The sequence below is a fragment of the Lipophrys pholis genome (assembly GCF_963383615.2).
Source record: "Lipophrys pholis genome assembly, chromosome: 21".
Classification (NCBI taxonomy): Eukaryota; Metazoa; Chordata; class Actinopteri; order Blenniiformes; family Blenniidae; genus Lipophrys; species Lipophrys pholis.
In genome coordinates this window covers 22844768-22862721 of record NC_137649.1, presented here as the reverse complement: position 1 = coordinate 22862721, position 17954 = coordinate 22844768, and the positions used below count along the sequence as shown (strand labels likewise).

The window sequence follows — 17954 nt, the reverse complement described above, 5'->3', positions numbered from 1 at the left end:
CACACACACACACACACACACACACACACACACACACTCAAAGTAGCGACTCGAGTGTCTCCGACAGGCGGTGCACCACGAGTTTGTGCCTCTTTCTCAGCTTGAAATCAAGAGCGCTGCTGTGGGGAAAACTGCCTCCAACCTGTTGATAGCAGGACCATCAAAGCCTTGTGTGTGTGTTTTTGTGTGTGTGTGTGTGTGTGTGTGTGTGTGTGTGTGTGTGTGTGTGTGTGTGTGTGTGTGTGTGTGTGTGTGTGTGTGTGTGTGTGTGTGTGTGTGTGTGTGTGTGTGTGTGTGTGTGTGTGTGTGTGTGTAGAGGGAGGGTATCAGTTGTACTGTTAAAAGGCTTGGGTGGAACCGCAAAGACAAAGAAAGAAAACCAAACATCAAACCTGAGACAGAAACTGCTCTGATAAAAATAACAAAAAGAGCAAAGAGTCGAGGGAAAACGCAGGAGAGCCGTACGCTGCGAGATTCTAAAGGCTGCAAAGGAAACGGAATAAAAAAATAAACCCTCACTGACACTGTTTCACACAAAAGTTGGTAAAATGTTAAAGGGGGAGGATTTTGAAAGGTTTAAAAGAAAAGAAGAGCAACAGTGAGAAACGATAAAGAGGAAATGAGGAAAAAAGGAAGAAGAAATGATGAAGGATGAGGCCTGGAGAGTGAACGTAGAATAAACGACGACTGCCGGCGTGAAACTGGAGAAGTGAGAGCTGTAAGGCAACCTGAGCGAGGGCTGGGGGGGTGGAAATAAGGGGGGGGCAGGGTCACATCCCAGCTTGTATAACCACTGGCCTTCATGCTGTGTGTTCTGGGGTGGAAATAATTCAGATACCAGGAGCAGTTCGATCGCGTTAACAAGCACGCGGCCACAATGGAGGCATGTCATGACACCAGACTGGGACATTCAGGACCGATTTTCACAAGCGACTCAAGTGAAAACACGTCGTTGTTACGCCGACGCGGCAGAAACACTGACGATGATGTACCTTGATTCCACACAGATCAACCAAAAGACTGAAGTTATTCATGTTTGCATTGAAGAAAATGTTTTGATCGTCGATTACACCTCCTTTTATTTCTAAGAGTTTTTGACAACATTTTTCAACTAGAGCTACACTCGGTAGAGCGCAGATCTTCGCCAACGCCACATTTGGCATTACGGAACCAAGTTAGCATGTTAGCCATTATCTCATATCTATGCTAACTAGGTAGGTCACGTAGCGACATTACTGTGTGAAACACTGAGCAGGGAGCGTCTCCATGGCAACAGACGCTGATCAGCTTTTTGGGATTTATTCAGAAACGTTTAGCCGTTAATGTCCCAAAATCTAATCGATTGGTCCTTGGGATGATGACAAATCATCCCTGAAGACTTCATGCAATTCGGGTTAATAATATTTTGCAAAAAATTGGTAAAATCCATTCAGACCAATAAATAATGCAAGCAGGCAAAAACAACACCTTCCATCCCAACTTTCATTGGCGAAGTTAATCAAAAGTAAGGTGCTCTCCAAATGGTATAAACTGGTGAGTAACCTAAAACAAGGCAACCACGTGTTTTTATCGTTTCATTCCACCATCTCTATCTTATGCAAACCCCTATGTTCACTATGTCGTGGCTTGTTCTACCAACTGACCTACAGCCGACCAGTGAAAATGACATTATTAACAACCAGCAGGATTGAGACCTGAGGCTTCTTGTTGAGAGGATTGAAGAAGTACCGTATCATCAGTTCCCTGGAATCCTGACAAATATTCTGTTAAAACGAAAAGCGGACTTACCCTGTCCATTGGAGTAGTAGATCCACTTCTCTCTGGCCTGTGTTGGGGGAGCAGACGGCTTCTTCTGAATAGCCTTCTCCACGATGCTGCTGGGGTCCTGCACCGGGCCCTTCTTCAGCACCCGGGAGCTTCGCTTCACGCTACACACCACGATCACCACCAGCACCAGCAGAAGCAGCAGCACGATCATCCACGGCAGGTGCTCGTTGATGTCAAAGTGATTATGGGGGCTTGGCCTCGGGGAACCCCTACGAGTTGGCCTATAGTAGCTGGAGACCCCGTCGTCACTGCCCTGGCCGGCAACCTTGTTGACGTTAGCACCGACCCTCACCCCCTCCGCTCCCATCAAACCGTCCCGCTTGTTGGGCCCCGGCATCGGATCGGAAACAGACTGCCCCTGTTGCTCGAGACCCACCGGTTCCTTGCGAGCCGGGGACGGTGGAGTTCGTGGGGGATCGCGGTTTGGCGTGGTGGGAGTGCCAGGATGACTGAGGAGGAGCCTCTCTGCTCGGTGGTCTTGCCCTCCCAGGGTTCCCCTCAGCTGAATGGCTGCCGACTGCCTGCGAGGACCTGTCATGAGAGACGAGGCCGAGAAAGTCAGAGCCTCAACAGAGACATGAGATGAATCGAAGCGAGCAAAGAGAAAGAGCAGGACGAAAGTAAGAGAGACAGGAAGTGAAGGGATTAAAGACATTCACTATGGAGATTTGTTCAACACCCGCAATGAAAACACAAGGGAGCGCTCGAGGGAATCCAAACACTTTAATCCTTGCGAGCAATCTGGCACAGGAACTGAAGGAGGAACTTCCCCTTCCGGCTCTCCCTCCTTTGCTTTTCATGCTGACGTTTCTATCTTTAGATTGGCAGCGTCTGTACTTATGAGGCCAATAACATAACTGCAATTCGAGAGATATTAACCAAGATACAATTCACACTCCTGGTCATTAGGAAAAGCCGGCAATTGTTGGCGGGTAAGTGGTGTGAACTTGTCCGTCACATCACCGACAGAGTGTGCAGGAGCCAAGAGCCTCAATGTCTTAAGTGACTCAATACATCACCTTGTGGTGCAAACTTGTATTGCAGGATGGCAGCAAATTTCTGATTATGTTACTTTTTCCGACTCATTAGGCAGAATTTAAAACAAAATCTATTTGATAAAAACGATTACATAACTTGTAACTTCCAAGTGAAGAAATATAAATAAAAGCGCAGCTCCAGCGTGTTATATTTGCAGCCAGACTAGCGCTTGACATGATTTTTATTGCTGCTGCCACGATGACTGGACGTCGCCATCCGTCCATACGCGTTACCCCAGCACTAAAACATTTAATCGACCGATCTATCGGTTATCAGAACTTTGCATTCCCTATTATCGGAATCAAAACAATCCATATCGGCCAGGCCCTATTTTGTAGCATGAACTTTTTCACTAAAAGTCATCAGAAGAGGCTTAAACCATCAGCATCGTACAAAATGTCTACATGAACTAACCTCAGGAAAATCTGTCGACTTGGGACTTTTTTGGTGGCCAGAGGATAAATTAGACATTTTAGCTTCACCTTTTGGGGGGAGTTATCAATCCATCCATGTTTTTTCGATAGTCAATGAATTCAGGAATTTTGATTGACCGCCAGATACAAGTAGAAAAGGTTAAATGTTTAAAGGACCAGCACCTAAAGCACAAACACATCTCCTTCCCAGTGGCTCTCTTGTCTTGTAATCTCTTAATCTCTAATCTTAACTAGTGAAAATCAAAGAAAAAAATGAATGAAACTGCCGAAAGAAAAATCTCTGAGCCTTTAGGATTACACAAGCGGTTGAACATGAACAGCAGGATAGAAGGTGATTGTCAGGCGTCACAACACAGTAATGAGCAGCGCGCCATTTGCCTTCATTGATTACCGATGCATCAGCGCCCCGCCGCTCACTTTGAGGCCCGGCTACAGCTGCTAATGCGCTCGCTGTTGTAGAATTACAGATGAGCTGCTGAGTGTTTTTAGGATCGTCACCTTGGCGCATGTTAATCCCACTCATCCTCTTTATCACCAGACAGGTACACAGACGCAGGTCTAAATCCTCAAACGAAGGCGGGTAGTTTGGCTGCCACCAAACAACCCGTTAACCCCGAGTCAGAGCTTTCAAGATGCTCCTAAGCGCCGGTAACGACCGCCTTGGCAGCCAAAACGTTTGTCTTCAGCTTTTGAGCGACAATGACCGTGGAAGTGAATGTCCACTTGGACAAATGGACAATTCCTCTCTTATATAGCCTGGCGGTGTTTCACAGCTGCAGACTTTGATTTGTCGATACTCACATGAAGGAAATGAGGAAATGCGTCACATTTGAAATGTCTTGACTCAAAACCGGTTACTAACATTATGAGACATTCTATGTTGCGTCACATTTTGCAGTATTTCTACATTTATTCTTGGACTTTGGATTATTAGCAGCCAAACAAACAAGGATGTTTAAAAGCCAGAGGTTTACGTATGGCAAAATTCCGATATTTCAACAGTGTTGTATTTGATAATTAGTCTGCGGTGATCACGTTACAGCTTAAAAAAAAAGTATCACATGAGTATCACAAACCTGGTGATAATTCATTATTCAATCGTGAAACTATAACGTCTTTTCTAACATCTGTTCAAACCAGCATTTTGCAGCAGCAGTCCCCACGAACACAAATCACCATGTCAATTATATAACGTAGAAGTTATATATAACTTTATACTAACTATATTAGCTTTTTACAGTCTGGCTGCAGTAATTTTTTCCCCCCCGGACATAATGGCAGCTCTTTTTTCCAAGATCTATAGTTTCTATGCATTTCAACGGCCGTGTCAAATTCTGGACCCGACCTTCACGGTTGCCATGACTTTTGGTGACGCAACTTCAGAATTATATAAAGTCGACGTGCACGTCGGCTTTTAACACGGCTGTGACCGTTTCGTTCTGTGCACAGACACACCAGCACTCTGTGTCTTCCCTCAATGAATTGATCCTCCGCTCCTAAACTAGAAAAATATAGAACCGTGGCTGCATAACAACCTCCGCACTTTTCCTGTTACGGCACAGACGGGGTCAAATGAAATGTGGGACCATCGATCGCAAGCCGACAAACAGTGGTGGCAGTGTTATATGGGGGGGGTGGGGGGTGGGGAGTGGGGGGGGGTTCTGAGAAGTGACTGACTCAGACAGAGGTGACCTGAGAACAGTTAAAGAGATGACGAGGGAGTGAGGTGAACACAGTGGGAACAAAAGAGGAAGGGTCCACATTCTCCCATAAAACCTCAAGGCAACACATAGAAACATTCCTAAGATTAGGAGGCGGCCGTCGGTTTGTTCCCATGCCGACAGATGCATTTTCCTTCGCGAATTTCCATAAGAAAAGCAGGAAGGATCATTTATCTGACGTCTAACAACGTGTGCAGATTTATTTGAAGTTCCTCGTGGACAAATAAGGGTACATTTACGGGAATTATATACAATTTGCAGTTTTCTCCAGCGGTTCATGGTCTAAACGTCTGCCTGCGTGAACACCTGAATTAAATGAATGGCTCACTATCAGGCGTCTGCAAAAAGCAGCCTTTATTTTTATCAATCAAGTACGCAGAAGTATTAGTTTTCGCTGCCGCCCCCATGCAGCACATGGAACGCACACAGGACAGCGATGCTAAATATGTAAGTAAATATGCTCATTCAAAGCTTGTCTTTAATGATGGTGAGTGAACATCGAAAGTAGACATCAATGGCTTTAACTTCTTACCCGGGGAGCCAATTTCCAGATGTATGGCTTCTCAACCAGCGTTAGTATACAATGTATACAAAGTATAATACACTGTTGAAGCAGTTTTAATGATAACTTTATACCAATAGGGAACATTGACAGGAGCGCGACCCCTTAAAACAAAGGTCCTTCGACTTCAGTGAAGTTGCATTTAAAGTTGTCATATTATGCAAAATTCACTTTCTAATGGTTTTCCAACAATAATAATCGTAATCGTAACAGTAACAAAACCATAATCAATGTAGGGGTGAAGACACAGGATTCAAACTCTCACCTTTATTCGTTTCTCCCATGAGTGATGCCGGCAAGGTCAAAGAGGTCTTGGGTTCCTCTACGAGTCCGGGCAGCGCAGGGCCCAGTGGCGTGGTCCTGGAGGCATGTGGTCGGACGGTGGAAGGGGGCGCACACACATTATCGGTGTCTTTAGTCCCTGGTGTGAGGAGCACCAGCCCCTGAGCTTGGCAGTTTGTGTGATTTCGGCACTTCGTCGCGCTCGACTCCGCGTCTGAAAACGTCCCCTTGGTGCAGGGCTTACACACCACGTCCTCCGTCTCGCTGCCCTTCTTTTTCACCCTCGTCCCCGGCGGGCACAGCGAGTGGGGCTTGCACTGCCCTCCGCCACCGCCCGACAGGAAGCTGTTGGGTGGACACGTGCAGATGAGGTCCTGGGTGGGCGTGCAGGGCGCTTTCTCCAGAAAGCCCGCGGGACACGGCGCCCGGCAGCGGTGGCATTGCTCAACGCCGTTCTCGCCGCGTGTGAAGGTGCCGTCCGGGCAGGCACTGCACTCCCTCACGGCGGTGGGGGAGCAGTGGACGGACACGTGGGTCCCTGCCGGGCACTTGTCGCAGACCAGCTGGGCGCCCGAGTCTTGGTCGGTGTGCTGATAGTGGCGCGGGGAAAGGACGGGCTGGCCGTTCGGCGTGGCCGTGGTCAAAACTCGTGCTGAGACGTCAGCCGCCGCCGTACACAAGAGCTGAAAGGAGAGCAGAGGGCGGCGGTTAAAAGAATCGACAGGAAGTATCTGACGTTTCAAACGAGTTGCCGGGATTGTGAAGACCGGCAGCAGATCAAATTGGATCAGGATACAGAAACACCAGTAATGGTGATAATATTTACCCAATAAGGTCTCGTATGAAATGTAAGGATTATAATTTGAAGCAACTGGTCTAATCTGGAATTGTCAACGTTCATTCATTGGTGGTTTAATCGGCACCTGAAGCAGAACTGATGTGCTCAAATAAGTCGGGCTGCATGATAACATTTTTTTGCCACCGACACTGAAAATGTCCTGCTTCTGACAATCGATGCTGGTACCGACAACTGATAACATTTTTAATAGCTTATATATAAAAAGATGTAGGCTGGATGTGTTCAAACTCTCAAATTAGCAAAATAAAGGCAATATAGGCTAATCACAATTAGATGTAGTTATCCGCAATAAAATGTCGTTATCGCAGTTATCGGTGTGATGACATTTATTTCTAATATCGGGCCGATAATCATCGGTACCGATAGCTATCGTGCATCCGTAGAAAGTAGAATTTTGTTTGACTGAACACATAATGCATGAAGTACCCAAACAAAATGTCAGCCGAGATAAACGATCTGTTTGTGCACATGCATGCAGGGCTAACTGGTCTTGTGGGTTTGAAGTGATGCTCTGATGACAAATGTTTTTTTTTTTTTTTTTTATAACCGAGAGTACAGATCTTAATCTGTTAACCAGTAACTGCAATCCTTCCGGATTTGTTCTGTTTAGACATACACCCGCAGACTGTTGATGTAAAGTATGCAAAGAAATATTCAAAGAATGAAGTATTCATGAACAGTCAGCAAAAACTTTTGCTTCTCCGCATCTCACACTGAAACCTGTCAACAAATATATTTACTAATGTGGCGGCCCACTATTTTTAATTTTAACTCTTTGGAGTCAACCTAAATGGCTGAAGGCTTTAAAAATAAGAGCATTTGAACAGGATCATTTCTATGCAGAATATTAAACTGTAGCCGGCAACTCAGAGAGAAATCCGTGACCTCGAAATCACAACATTCCTGAAAGTTTACAAAATGGGACGCTTTGCAAATCTTTTGGGGGAAAGAGTCACTGGATGAAGACAAGAAGTTTGATTGTGTGGACTGTTTTCAAGCAGGACAAAAAAAAATGTAAATATGTCCAAGTTTATAAGCGTTTCCTAAAATGCCAGGGTGGGTCGCAGAAACTGTGAAGCCATACAGCAAAAACACAGAATTTAATCATAAATATCCTACAAGATGATCTGGGGGGGGGGGGGGGGGGGGGAGCAGTGTCATGAGGTCAAAAATGATTTGGCAGAACAGAAAAAGCTAATTTTCACAAAATGCTTCATACATAGTCTTAGAAACAACAAAGTTTATGATTCTAGCTAATAGGAACAAAGCCGTCCATTCATCCAACTGCTCTTTCATTGTGCCGCCCATTGAGTTCCTTTGTGTTCATTCCCAGAACTTCATCCATATACATCAGCGCTCGCGCCACGCTGCGTCAGCAATATCAATGCGGTCATTCACGCCGACGTTCCGTCCGAACACGCCGCAGGGGAAGTGCACGCGGCGGCTAATGAGAACAGTCTCCTTGTTGTGGGACCCGGTGAGTCGTCCATCCATCACCACTCTGTTTATTTTATACACTTTACAAGTGGAACCGCCGGTTCCTCAGGGGACACAATGTGATGACCCCTCATGGGCACTTCAGGTTGTTTCTTTTTCTGACTGATGCGAGTACGTCCATGGGGAAAAGTTTACCCACTGGTTTTAGTCGATCATATTCAGAGAACTTTGAAAGTTGACATTTTTTTCCAATGGATTGCTGCAAAGTATTTCACACCAGGAACTGTGGAATATGTCTGCTTTTAATCTTGGTTAACATATCACATATGTGCATGAGAAAGTTTTACACAGGCTGAAATATTAATAGACACTAAAGACGAGTGTGGTTTAATTCAATGTGATTTATTTATTTATCTTATTTAGGGTTAAGAGGCCTTTCGCATTCTGATAGTCCAGGACTCGGTTCACTTAGGAAGGAGGGAAGCCGAGAATTTTCACCCCTTCATTTGGTTCACATTGACTCTATAAACCGGAGCTCGTGGCTAATGGGTAGCCACAAACAACCGCGATATAATGTCTCCAGATCAGATAGCAATCACTACATACTTTCCAACTTAGCATTACCAGGTATGAGGCGTTTTGAGGGGCTTCTGCAGTCAGTAAAAACGCTTGTGTTTTTAGCGCTAACGGGACATTCGATGGCTGAAGTAGGTCGTCATTGGAAGAGCTCCAGTAAAACGGGTGAAAACGGTTGGACGGTGCTGAGCTGCTCTCTCTCCGTCGTGGCAAAGCTGCTCAGGCTGCGATCTGACCTCCGGTGACCCGACTGCCTGCAGCCACAGCTTTAAGCCAATGAGGACGATTTACTGCGGCGGCTGTTACTCAGCGTGTCGGGAAACCAGAGTCGTCGAGCCGATGGAGGCAAAAAGACTGTGAAAGATCTCTGTGGTCAACAGAATGCTGCATTTCCTAGTAATGAGGACAAATCTCCAAAACACAAAAAGGAAAGGAAGAGACAAAGTGCAGCACTGGCACTTTGTCAGTACACACACACACACACACACACACACACACACACACACACACACACACACACACACACACACACACACACACACACACACACACACACACACACACACACACACACACACACACACACACACACACAGTCTGGAGTTTCTGCAGATCAGCAACACGAGAATCAATCCACTTCCTGCCCGTCCTCTTCTTCCTTTGTTTTCCTGTTAATCACAGTACAACCAGCCAATCAGAGAGCCCGACGTGAGGCGAGAGAACACGACCAGACTTGTCCTTAACTCCATATTCCTTCATTCAAAAACGTCAGCAGCCATCAAGATAAGGAGGCTGGTGTCCAATTGGGGGGGCCAATTGGGGGGGGGGGGGGGGGTTCACCGACTTTTGTACAAGCACATGTTTTCAACTGAACTCTCTTCATATTACACCGGAACGTCAAAAGTCGGTGATGAAAAGGTTCCTGTGATTTGACACTGTTTGTTTTATACGCATAATTTGTACATTTTCGTTTCTGACAATGTTTGTGTTTACAACGACAACGTTTGTTAAAGGGAATTAAAAACGCTGAAAACAATGTAGTTTTCAAGCTATGCCACTAGTGGGTGCTGTTGGCTGTCTTTGTAATGAAACCACACACACACACACACATGCAGATAACAACACGCTATAAAGATTAACGACGGGACTAGACGGACATTCGTATGGACAAGACGATCAAGTTGGATTGTGAGGAGATTTAGCAAAACAGGCGGAAATTTACGTCACAGTTCATGACGTAGTGTTTTTCTCCCGGATTCTGATGGGCTATCATGGCTTCATGCTTCTCGTTACACTGCCCCCTACAGGTTTGGCATGCTCATAGCAGCTCTGAACCAGGTGTATATGCAGGTTAGTGAAAATGAAGACTTTTTTTTGTAAACTTGGAGGAGGAAGTGTTGGTTTTTGTAAAAATCCGGATACGTGTAAACGTGGCCTCTGTGTCTGACCTCACATTTCCAACTATCCTATTATCCCAAATTTAACATGAATAAAATAGCTGGCAATTAGGTGTAGTTAACCCCCCCCCCCCCTAAAAATAATGTAGTCAATCGATTCTACCTTTAGATTTTTGGTTGAAACTTTCAAAACTCCCCATTTGGACAAAGCAACAAGCTCAGGGAGAATCTTTTTGTGTGAAACCCGATCCTAGTGATGATCAGAGGGTTCAGCTGACGCCTCTGTGGCTCAGTGCCGGGATAACGGACGAGGCAGAGCGATCCGAAGGTGGAGTCCTCGCTTGTTTTCATCACACGGGGCACCACTGCACCGCCACTGCAGAGCGCGCACACACACACACACACACACACACACACACACACACACACACACACACACACACACACACACACACACACCATGAAAATAAATGAATGAGCAACACCCAAAGTGCTTTGCGTCACATTCACCCATTCACACACCAGCGGAGGCGGCCGCCACGCAACCTGGAACGGTTGAGATACGACCCATTCGACCAATCAAAGCCATGAAAGAGTGAGGTGAGGAAACGAGGCATTTAAAATCCTCGTCTGCACTGCAGGCCTCATAAATTCTTAACTTCATCTCCCGCAGTGAAGACTGAGGCTACAACACACATCCAACAATATATTGAGACATTTCACAATACTACCGAAAACACCATGTACTGCAATAATAGTAAGAGATCAAAACACTTTAAGAATGTCGCAATATTTAGTGTATTGATATTTGCTTTCCTTCCATCTTGTCACGTACAATGCAACATACAACAATCTTTTTTTATTTTATTATTGTTGCATTTGGGGGAATTTCTAGTTATTCTTATTCCCAACTTTCTGAAAAATGCAAATGACAAAGACACAATTGGATGCCGGTGAGCGTGTAACTCATGACTGTCACTCCAAATGGGATGCCAACAGTGAAAACCAATCGGATTTGGTGGGTGACGAAGCAGTTTGCAATGTTTGGTTTTGCGTATTCGATATCGAATTTAAAAGAAAAACAGGACATGTATGTGACATTTTTGTTGCTGTGCGTCTCTATTTTGAAATCCTCCCTATACGCCAGGACTTCCTGTCAGTTGCTAGGCGATCTGCGCGGCTGGAAAACCCCCATCAACCCTTTCATTTGGTCGGTTTCATCCCTGCAGACGACACTTTGACGTCACTATCCCCTCAGTTCTTTTCAGGAAGACGAACTCAATCACCTGAAAACTGCGTGTTTTTTTTTTTCCAAGTTTACCACACGAACACAACAACAACAAAAAAAAAAAAACACCAGTTACATCCTGTGACAAGACTTGTGCTGAGAGCTCGGCGGCTTCGCCACAGAACAGGAAGTAGACGGAGGTCTAGGAGATTGTTTGACGTCACTGACTGAACATTGTGGCTCTTTGTCTGTTTATTGTGTCCGATGTTGTTATGGGGACCAAAGTCTGTTCGCACACTGACTGTGTGTTATGGAGAATTCTGTGGACGAAACTCGAGTTCCTCCTGAAGGAATTCCTTCCGTCTGAGTTACTCTGACATTCATGATCAGCAGAGGTCTGCAGCGCCAACTACTGCTGAAAAACTCGACGTATTTATGACGCTTTAAAAAAGAGCGTATTGTTCTCTGTGTTCATTTGTGTGTGGTTTCATTACAGAAAGCAAACAGCACCCCCTGATGGCCCAACATGAAAACGACATCATTACTGCCGTTTCGTGTATTTTTAATTTGTGGGCAACTTATATGTATTTTTTTATTTTTTTTGATTAATTTTATTTTTAGCAAATTTGGATGTCATTTAAGTATTGACATTTTTCTTATATGTTTTATGTGTCTGTTTTGTCTTGGAAAGTTAACGTAATGGGACATTATTTATTTAGTTATCTGCCCGTCTTGGCCAAGACGCTCTGGAAAAAGAGATTTTTAATCTGAACAAGATTTTTTTTTCTGGTAAAATAAAATGTATAAAAAATTTTAAATGGACATTGCTTTTCTAACGGTGGGAAAATGAAAATAAAAAAAACGATGCGTTTCCACGTCGTGTAAACGGGGCGTGAATCTTGGATTTTTCTATAATTGCGTGAACGTTGCAGGAAGCGACTCGATCGAGGAGTGGTATGACTTCCTGTCGTGACGGTACAGGTAAAGCACGGCAACACGTGAACACGGGATGAAAACAAGTGTGTCTGTTGTTAAAAAAAAAAACCTGTGCGTTACGTAATATGGCGTGTGCACACATGGGCGTCGGGATTGTCCCTGGCAGCAGACATTAACAGGAACGACCATCTAATCCGAGCGGGCACGAAAACACAACATCACGGCGGACAAACACTCGACAAAGAAATCCGCACGTGCACGCTCGATACACACTTCCACCAACACACCAACACACACACACACGGGACGGCCCAGCACCTGTCGCTGCCCGTCCTGGTGTCGTCCTGCACCACGGCTCATTTCACCTCAGAGAGCGAGAGAGAGAGAGAGAGAGAGAGACTCTGTCTGGACTCAGTCTGGCGAGAGTTCATCGCTGACAATAAGCTGGCCGCCATTGTTTGTGGAGACGTTTTAAAGTGAAACAGAGGGCGCCACTGTGGCCGCGGTGGGAGGAACTGAGCGAAAAACTGAACGGGTCTCTGGAGGCTCCAGCCCCCGGCAACGTAGAGCGACAGACGTTAAACACACAGTGTTTGTTTGGTTTTCTTTCCATGCGGACGGCCTCGTTGCGTAAACAATTAGCGGCTGGCCGTCATAACGAGAGTTACAGTGGGAAAAGTAAGACGACGTTCGGCTGAGCGCTCGTCCATCGCTGTCAATGGCGTTGATTCAGAGGATGGTAGAAAAGAGTCGCTCGAGCACAAGGGGACAATCGGCGCTACGATGATCAGGAGCCACCGATACCACCGGTGTTTTGGATTAACCGGTTAGCCTGGTAACTGGTGACCGGCTTCCTCCGGCATCCCCTTTTCACAGCAGACGTTAAAAATCCGTAGCTAAACGCAGTTTAACCGCATTTCCATTAAAGTTTAAAGTATCGTCGCGTTTGTTTGGCTTATTTTAACATCAGCTGCTGCTAAAGGCTGCTGGCAGGAGTCACCAGTTGACAGGGGCACCAGTTAGACCAAAACACCGGACAGTGAAGCACACCTTTGGCAATAAAAAATGATCGTAAGAATCCACTTTTTGTTATATCAGTAATTTGAGCTGATATCCAACGCGGAGTTGCAGCTCCACCCTTCAGAATGGACGTGCGCTCCGCGGCAGGAGATGCAGATTCTATCGGGGGTGATTACTTTTTGGCTCTGACGACTCCGCCCACGTGGAGGTGGCACGATTTTGCGATGGAAAACCTTTGGCTGTCAAATCTTATCTGAGCCACTGATTGTTTATAACAGCTCCATGTAGATGGAGCTCACGTTCCTCACTCCCTGTACTAAATATGGTCAAAATGTTTGTAAATCCCCTCTTTAGGAAGGAGCGCCAGCTCCAGGCTGCTCTGTATGGTCGTCCACTCCAAGCACAGCAGAGACCGGCAGAAACCATGAGGCTGGGGTCAAATTACAGGCCCCCAATGCCTTTAGCGGGCTCGGAATACGGGGTGTAATGTTGAGCTTACGGCACATGTCATGATCTAGACAAGCGCCCCGGTAAAAGAGCAAAAACATCAAACGAGAACTCGGAACAAACCTTCAACATAAAAGTCTGGTCGCAGACCTTATGGAGAAACCAAAGCCTGACATGGAGGGGCAGCTGCTCGGCCCCGGTGTGGTCAATAATTTGTGTGTGTGTATGTGTGGGGGGGGGGTCACGTGTACAGTGCACAAGGGTGGGTCAGCCCTCGTGGACATCATTAGACGACAACATGACCGTCACTCAAGACCACCACTAACAATTGCAGCCATGCGGAAGTGGGGACCTAAAAATAAACCCGACGTTCCCACGAGGTCCTGAAACCTCAGCTGGAGCATTAGGATACGGCAGACGGTGTCACATCTTTACACCGGTTTCTATTTAATCCGCCCATTGTTTCATTATTCGTGTTACTCTCGTCTGGAAAGAAATATTCCAAACGAGACCACGACGTTTGGTCAAATTCTCTGCTTGTCGACTGTGGTTGAAATGAGTTCAGCCAGCCCACCGTCTTAATAAGCTACAGGTTTGATAGAAACAGATTTTTTTGTTTTATTTTAAGACGAGTGATGCGACAGCGTTAGATATTTTCCGCAAAACCAGGAACTTCTCCACATACACCCAGACTAATTCTTCATTTTTTGGATCGAAGGCCAACCGAACGACTCCGAACCCAAACGCAATCAAGTTTCCTTAAAGTTTAAAAACCTTCTACACAGAGAATAAACCAAAACTAGCCCATCACCGCTCATTTCCAGACTGCAGTTTCCCCCAGAACGATCACACCAAATTCGAGTTGTTTACAAACAAACATGAACTTGTGCACATCAATCTGTTGATGTTTCACTAACGTGACGCCCATCCTGGGAAACCTGGGATATCAAAGATGGCGTCCATTATCAACGTTTGACCGATCCCGCCCGGAAAACAGCCAAACTTTCTCACAGAAAAAGTCTTCAAGCCACCAGAAGAGTCTGAAATTGTTGCGAAACGTTTTCCCAGCGTGAATCGAGATCTGGCGAGATCGAGTGAACAAACGGGATCTTACCTCGGGAATCTTCGGGAGTTCAACCGACCCGGAATGTTCTGTGAATTTTAAACGGTGGAAATACGTGTTTTTGACGAGTGTAATGACGAATTTCTTTCACGGAATGTATTGACAACGCATTGGAGATGTATATCAACAACTTGAGATGTACGCTTGGTTTCATTAGAAAAACAACCAACAGCACCCACTAGTGGCCCGGCAGGCGAACTACGTCGTTCTGCAAACCCTTTTACGAAAAGAAAAAAAACTAAAAACTGTCAACACCATAGATTCATATTTCCAAGATAAAGCTCATTAATAAATTATTTATTGTCTTTGTATCAGACTTTGACAATATAATATGAAGTTACATGAAGTTACATCCTGGATGTTATAGAAGTGACACTTCTGATTCATCGAAGTTTTAAAATGTATATATTTTAAGTAGGGATGTCCCGATCCGATCGGTAGATATCGGATCGGGGCTGATATTGGTGATTTGTGAGTGATCGGTGATCGGCAAATCCAGCCGATCACCCCACCGATCTAAAAGAAAACAACAACAAAAAAAAAAAAACGCGGTCCGCAACGTCACCTATTAACCACAACAATCAGGGACTAGAAGCTCCGGTGGAGCTGCAGAAGCTAGAAGCAGGCGGAGCGGGGCCATAGACCTATAAAACTAGAGTTATATACAGGTTTATGTGCAGAAGTCTACTTCTAAATTTCTATGTGGTCTGTCTTCTTCTGCGTTTTTATTGTGTTTGGTGAGTCACAGCGCCCCTAAAGGCCTGGCATGTGTACTACATGCCCTGAAGCCTCGTGTTGAGCCGTGTTCATAGTGAGGTGGGGACGGTTTTTTGGGAGAAGGCCAGGGAGAAAAAAGATCGTATTTTCGTCGTGTGGATGTACCCTCAGTTTACAACAACAACTAAAGAGAAAGAGAAGAATTTTGATTCAATAAGTGAGTTTTACAATAATTTCTAGCTAAACAAAGCTTCTGCCAATAGTGCTTTTAGCTTCAGACATCTTAGTTGCTCCAAAAATACACTATTGAGTATATTTACAATAGCAATGTGAGTATCGGATCGGGAAAGTATCGGTATCGGCCGATACTCAATTCTGAAAAATCGGATCGGTATCAGGGGGCCAAAAAGTGTGATGGGGACATCCCTAATTTTAAGTCTTTTCGACAGTATAGGTCTTAAAAAGTGTCGTTAAACTTCGACTTTAACCTTCATATCAAAGTCAAGAGTGTGAATAACATGTTTTAACCATCCTGCTATTTAAAATCCAAACTGTTGAGATCTTGTTCTTTGATTTTAATGAAAAATAACTTTAAAAAAAAAATGAAATCTTAATCAAGAATTAGACATAAACACCCCAAAACATTTGATGGAAAATTACAGTTAGAAAAATAAAGTTGTAAACATCTAAAATCTGGAACAAATGACTTATAAACATGTCAGAAATAGGACAGGAGCCTATAAAAGATCGAATAGGATGGAATCCCCTGAGATCTGCTTAAAATAAAACTAAAATATGATGGACACCTCTGAAATCTGGACAAAAAGAAGTTTGAAACTTGTAAAGTATGAGCAAAAATCAGACAGGGACCTTTAGAATCTGGTCATAAACAGGGCAGGAACTTCTTAAACCTGAAATAAAATAAAAAGTAAGAATAGAAACCTGACATCTGATCAAAAAATAAGACAGAAACCTGATTGAATGTGATCTGATGAAAATTAAAATAGAAATCTATCTCCAAAAATAATGAAGAAATCTAAAAATAATCGGAATAAAAATTTGATAAGGAGCTTAGAAATAAAAGCATATGGTCCAGAATAAGTTAAAAAACCTCTCAGATGTGTGAAGATATAAAATCTGTGTTTGAAACTAATAAGTCTTTGTTTTCGATAATCAAACAAGTCGACGAAGCAGAAAAACCAACATGAGAGGAAAACAATTAATTCACATTATGGAAAATTAGAAAATAAATAAATAAAAAGATGAATTCTCTTTGTCTTTGTTGTGACCAGAACAAACTCCGGCTGGTAAACAAAAAGACTGCTGAGTGGAGCTTTTTGTTTCTCTCCCGTCATGTCGTGATGGATGAATGGATAAAACAAAACAAAAACAAAAACAAAACAAGAGGAAGTGGCAGAATTAATGAAGAAGTTGTGTTTGATTTCTGGGGCTGAAGAAGTTGAGAAAAACATGCCGCTGGCCCTTTAAGCGGAGAACCTGCTGCAGGAGTCCTTAGAATAAACCATAAATGTGGGAATTAAAAAAAACAAAAAACAAAAAAACCGAGACGCGCTCACCAGTGCGGCGGCCAGGCGCGCGGCGGGGCTCATCGTCCCGGTTCAGAGCGCGCGCACCGGGCTCCGGGGCTCGTCTTTGTCCAAGTTGTGCTCCCGAGAATCACTTCTCATGTCTTCGTTGAAGACGCATGTGTGTGTGTGTGCGTGTGTCATCCTCCTCTTCCTCTCCCTCACTTCACCGCGGAGGACGGCGGCGCCGTTTTTATACCGTCCGGGTCGGGACGCACCGCCGCGGCGGGTACCATCGCGATGACGGACGAGGGCCACGACCGGGGGCACCGAGCCCTGTCAGCGCCGGGTGCGGTGCGTTGCGGTGCGGTGCGGTGCGATGCGGTGCGGTGCTCTCCGTCCGGTCCGCCGCTGCAGACCTCCAACAAGGCGCTGCCGCGGTGACGCGCAGCCAAAGGGGGCGGGGCCTGGGGGCGACAAACCAATGGCGGGCGACGGAGAGCTGTGCACGTGCGAGGCTGCGCCCCCCCCCCCCCCTCCCTCCCCTCCCCTCCCCTCCCCTCCCCTCCCATCCACTCTTTCTGAAGAGAGAAGAGGAAGAGGAAGGGTGGGATGGTGAGGAAGGCAGAGCCAACACTCTCATGTCTTTTACACGTCTTAAGTAGAAAAACAGAAAAGTTTAGAAAACGTTCCTCGTTTAAATGCTTGGAAATGAAATAGTTGCATGATTGGCCACTAGTGGGGGCTGTTGTTTGTTTTTCGTAAACCACACACACACCTGTGGAAAGGACAATATGCCATAAAGGTAATAGCTCAGTAATAAG

General features: G+C 45.2%; 1 protein-coding gene across 1 annotated transcript in view; it reads right to left on the bottom strand.

The window, feature by feature from the left end:
• The window catches only part of tnfrsf21 (tumor necrosis factor receptor superfamily, member 21), a gene marked incomplete at its 3' end in the record, with an annotated part of 35299 nt that extends 17727 nt beyond the window's left edge, over nt 1–17572 (bottom strand). Inside the window, exons 1-3 of the mRNA XM_080490432.1 lie at nt 17182–17572; nt 5848–6547; nt 1789–2358 (exon numbers count right to left, since the gene is read on the bottom strand). Of these exons, the coding sequence (XP_080346558.1) occupies nt 1789–2358; nt 5848–6547; nt 17182–17214 (1303 nt within the window). The 5' untranslated portion in view covers nt 17215–17572. The remainder of the gene's footprint in view (nt 1–1788; nt 2359–5847; nt 6548–17181) is intronic.
• Nucleotides 17573–17954: the final 382 nt, after the last annotated feature.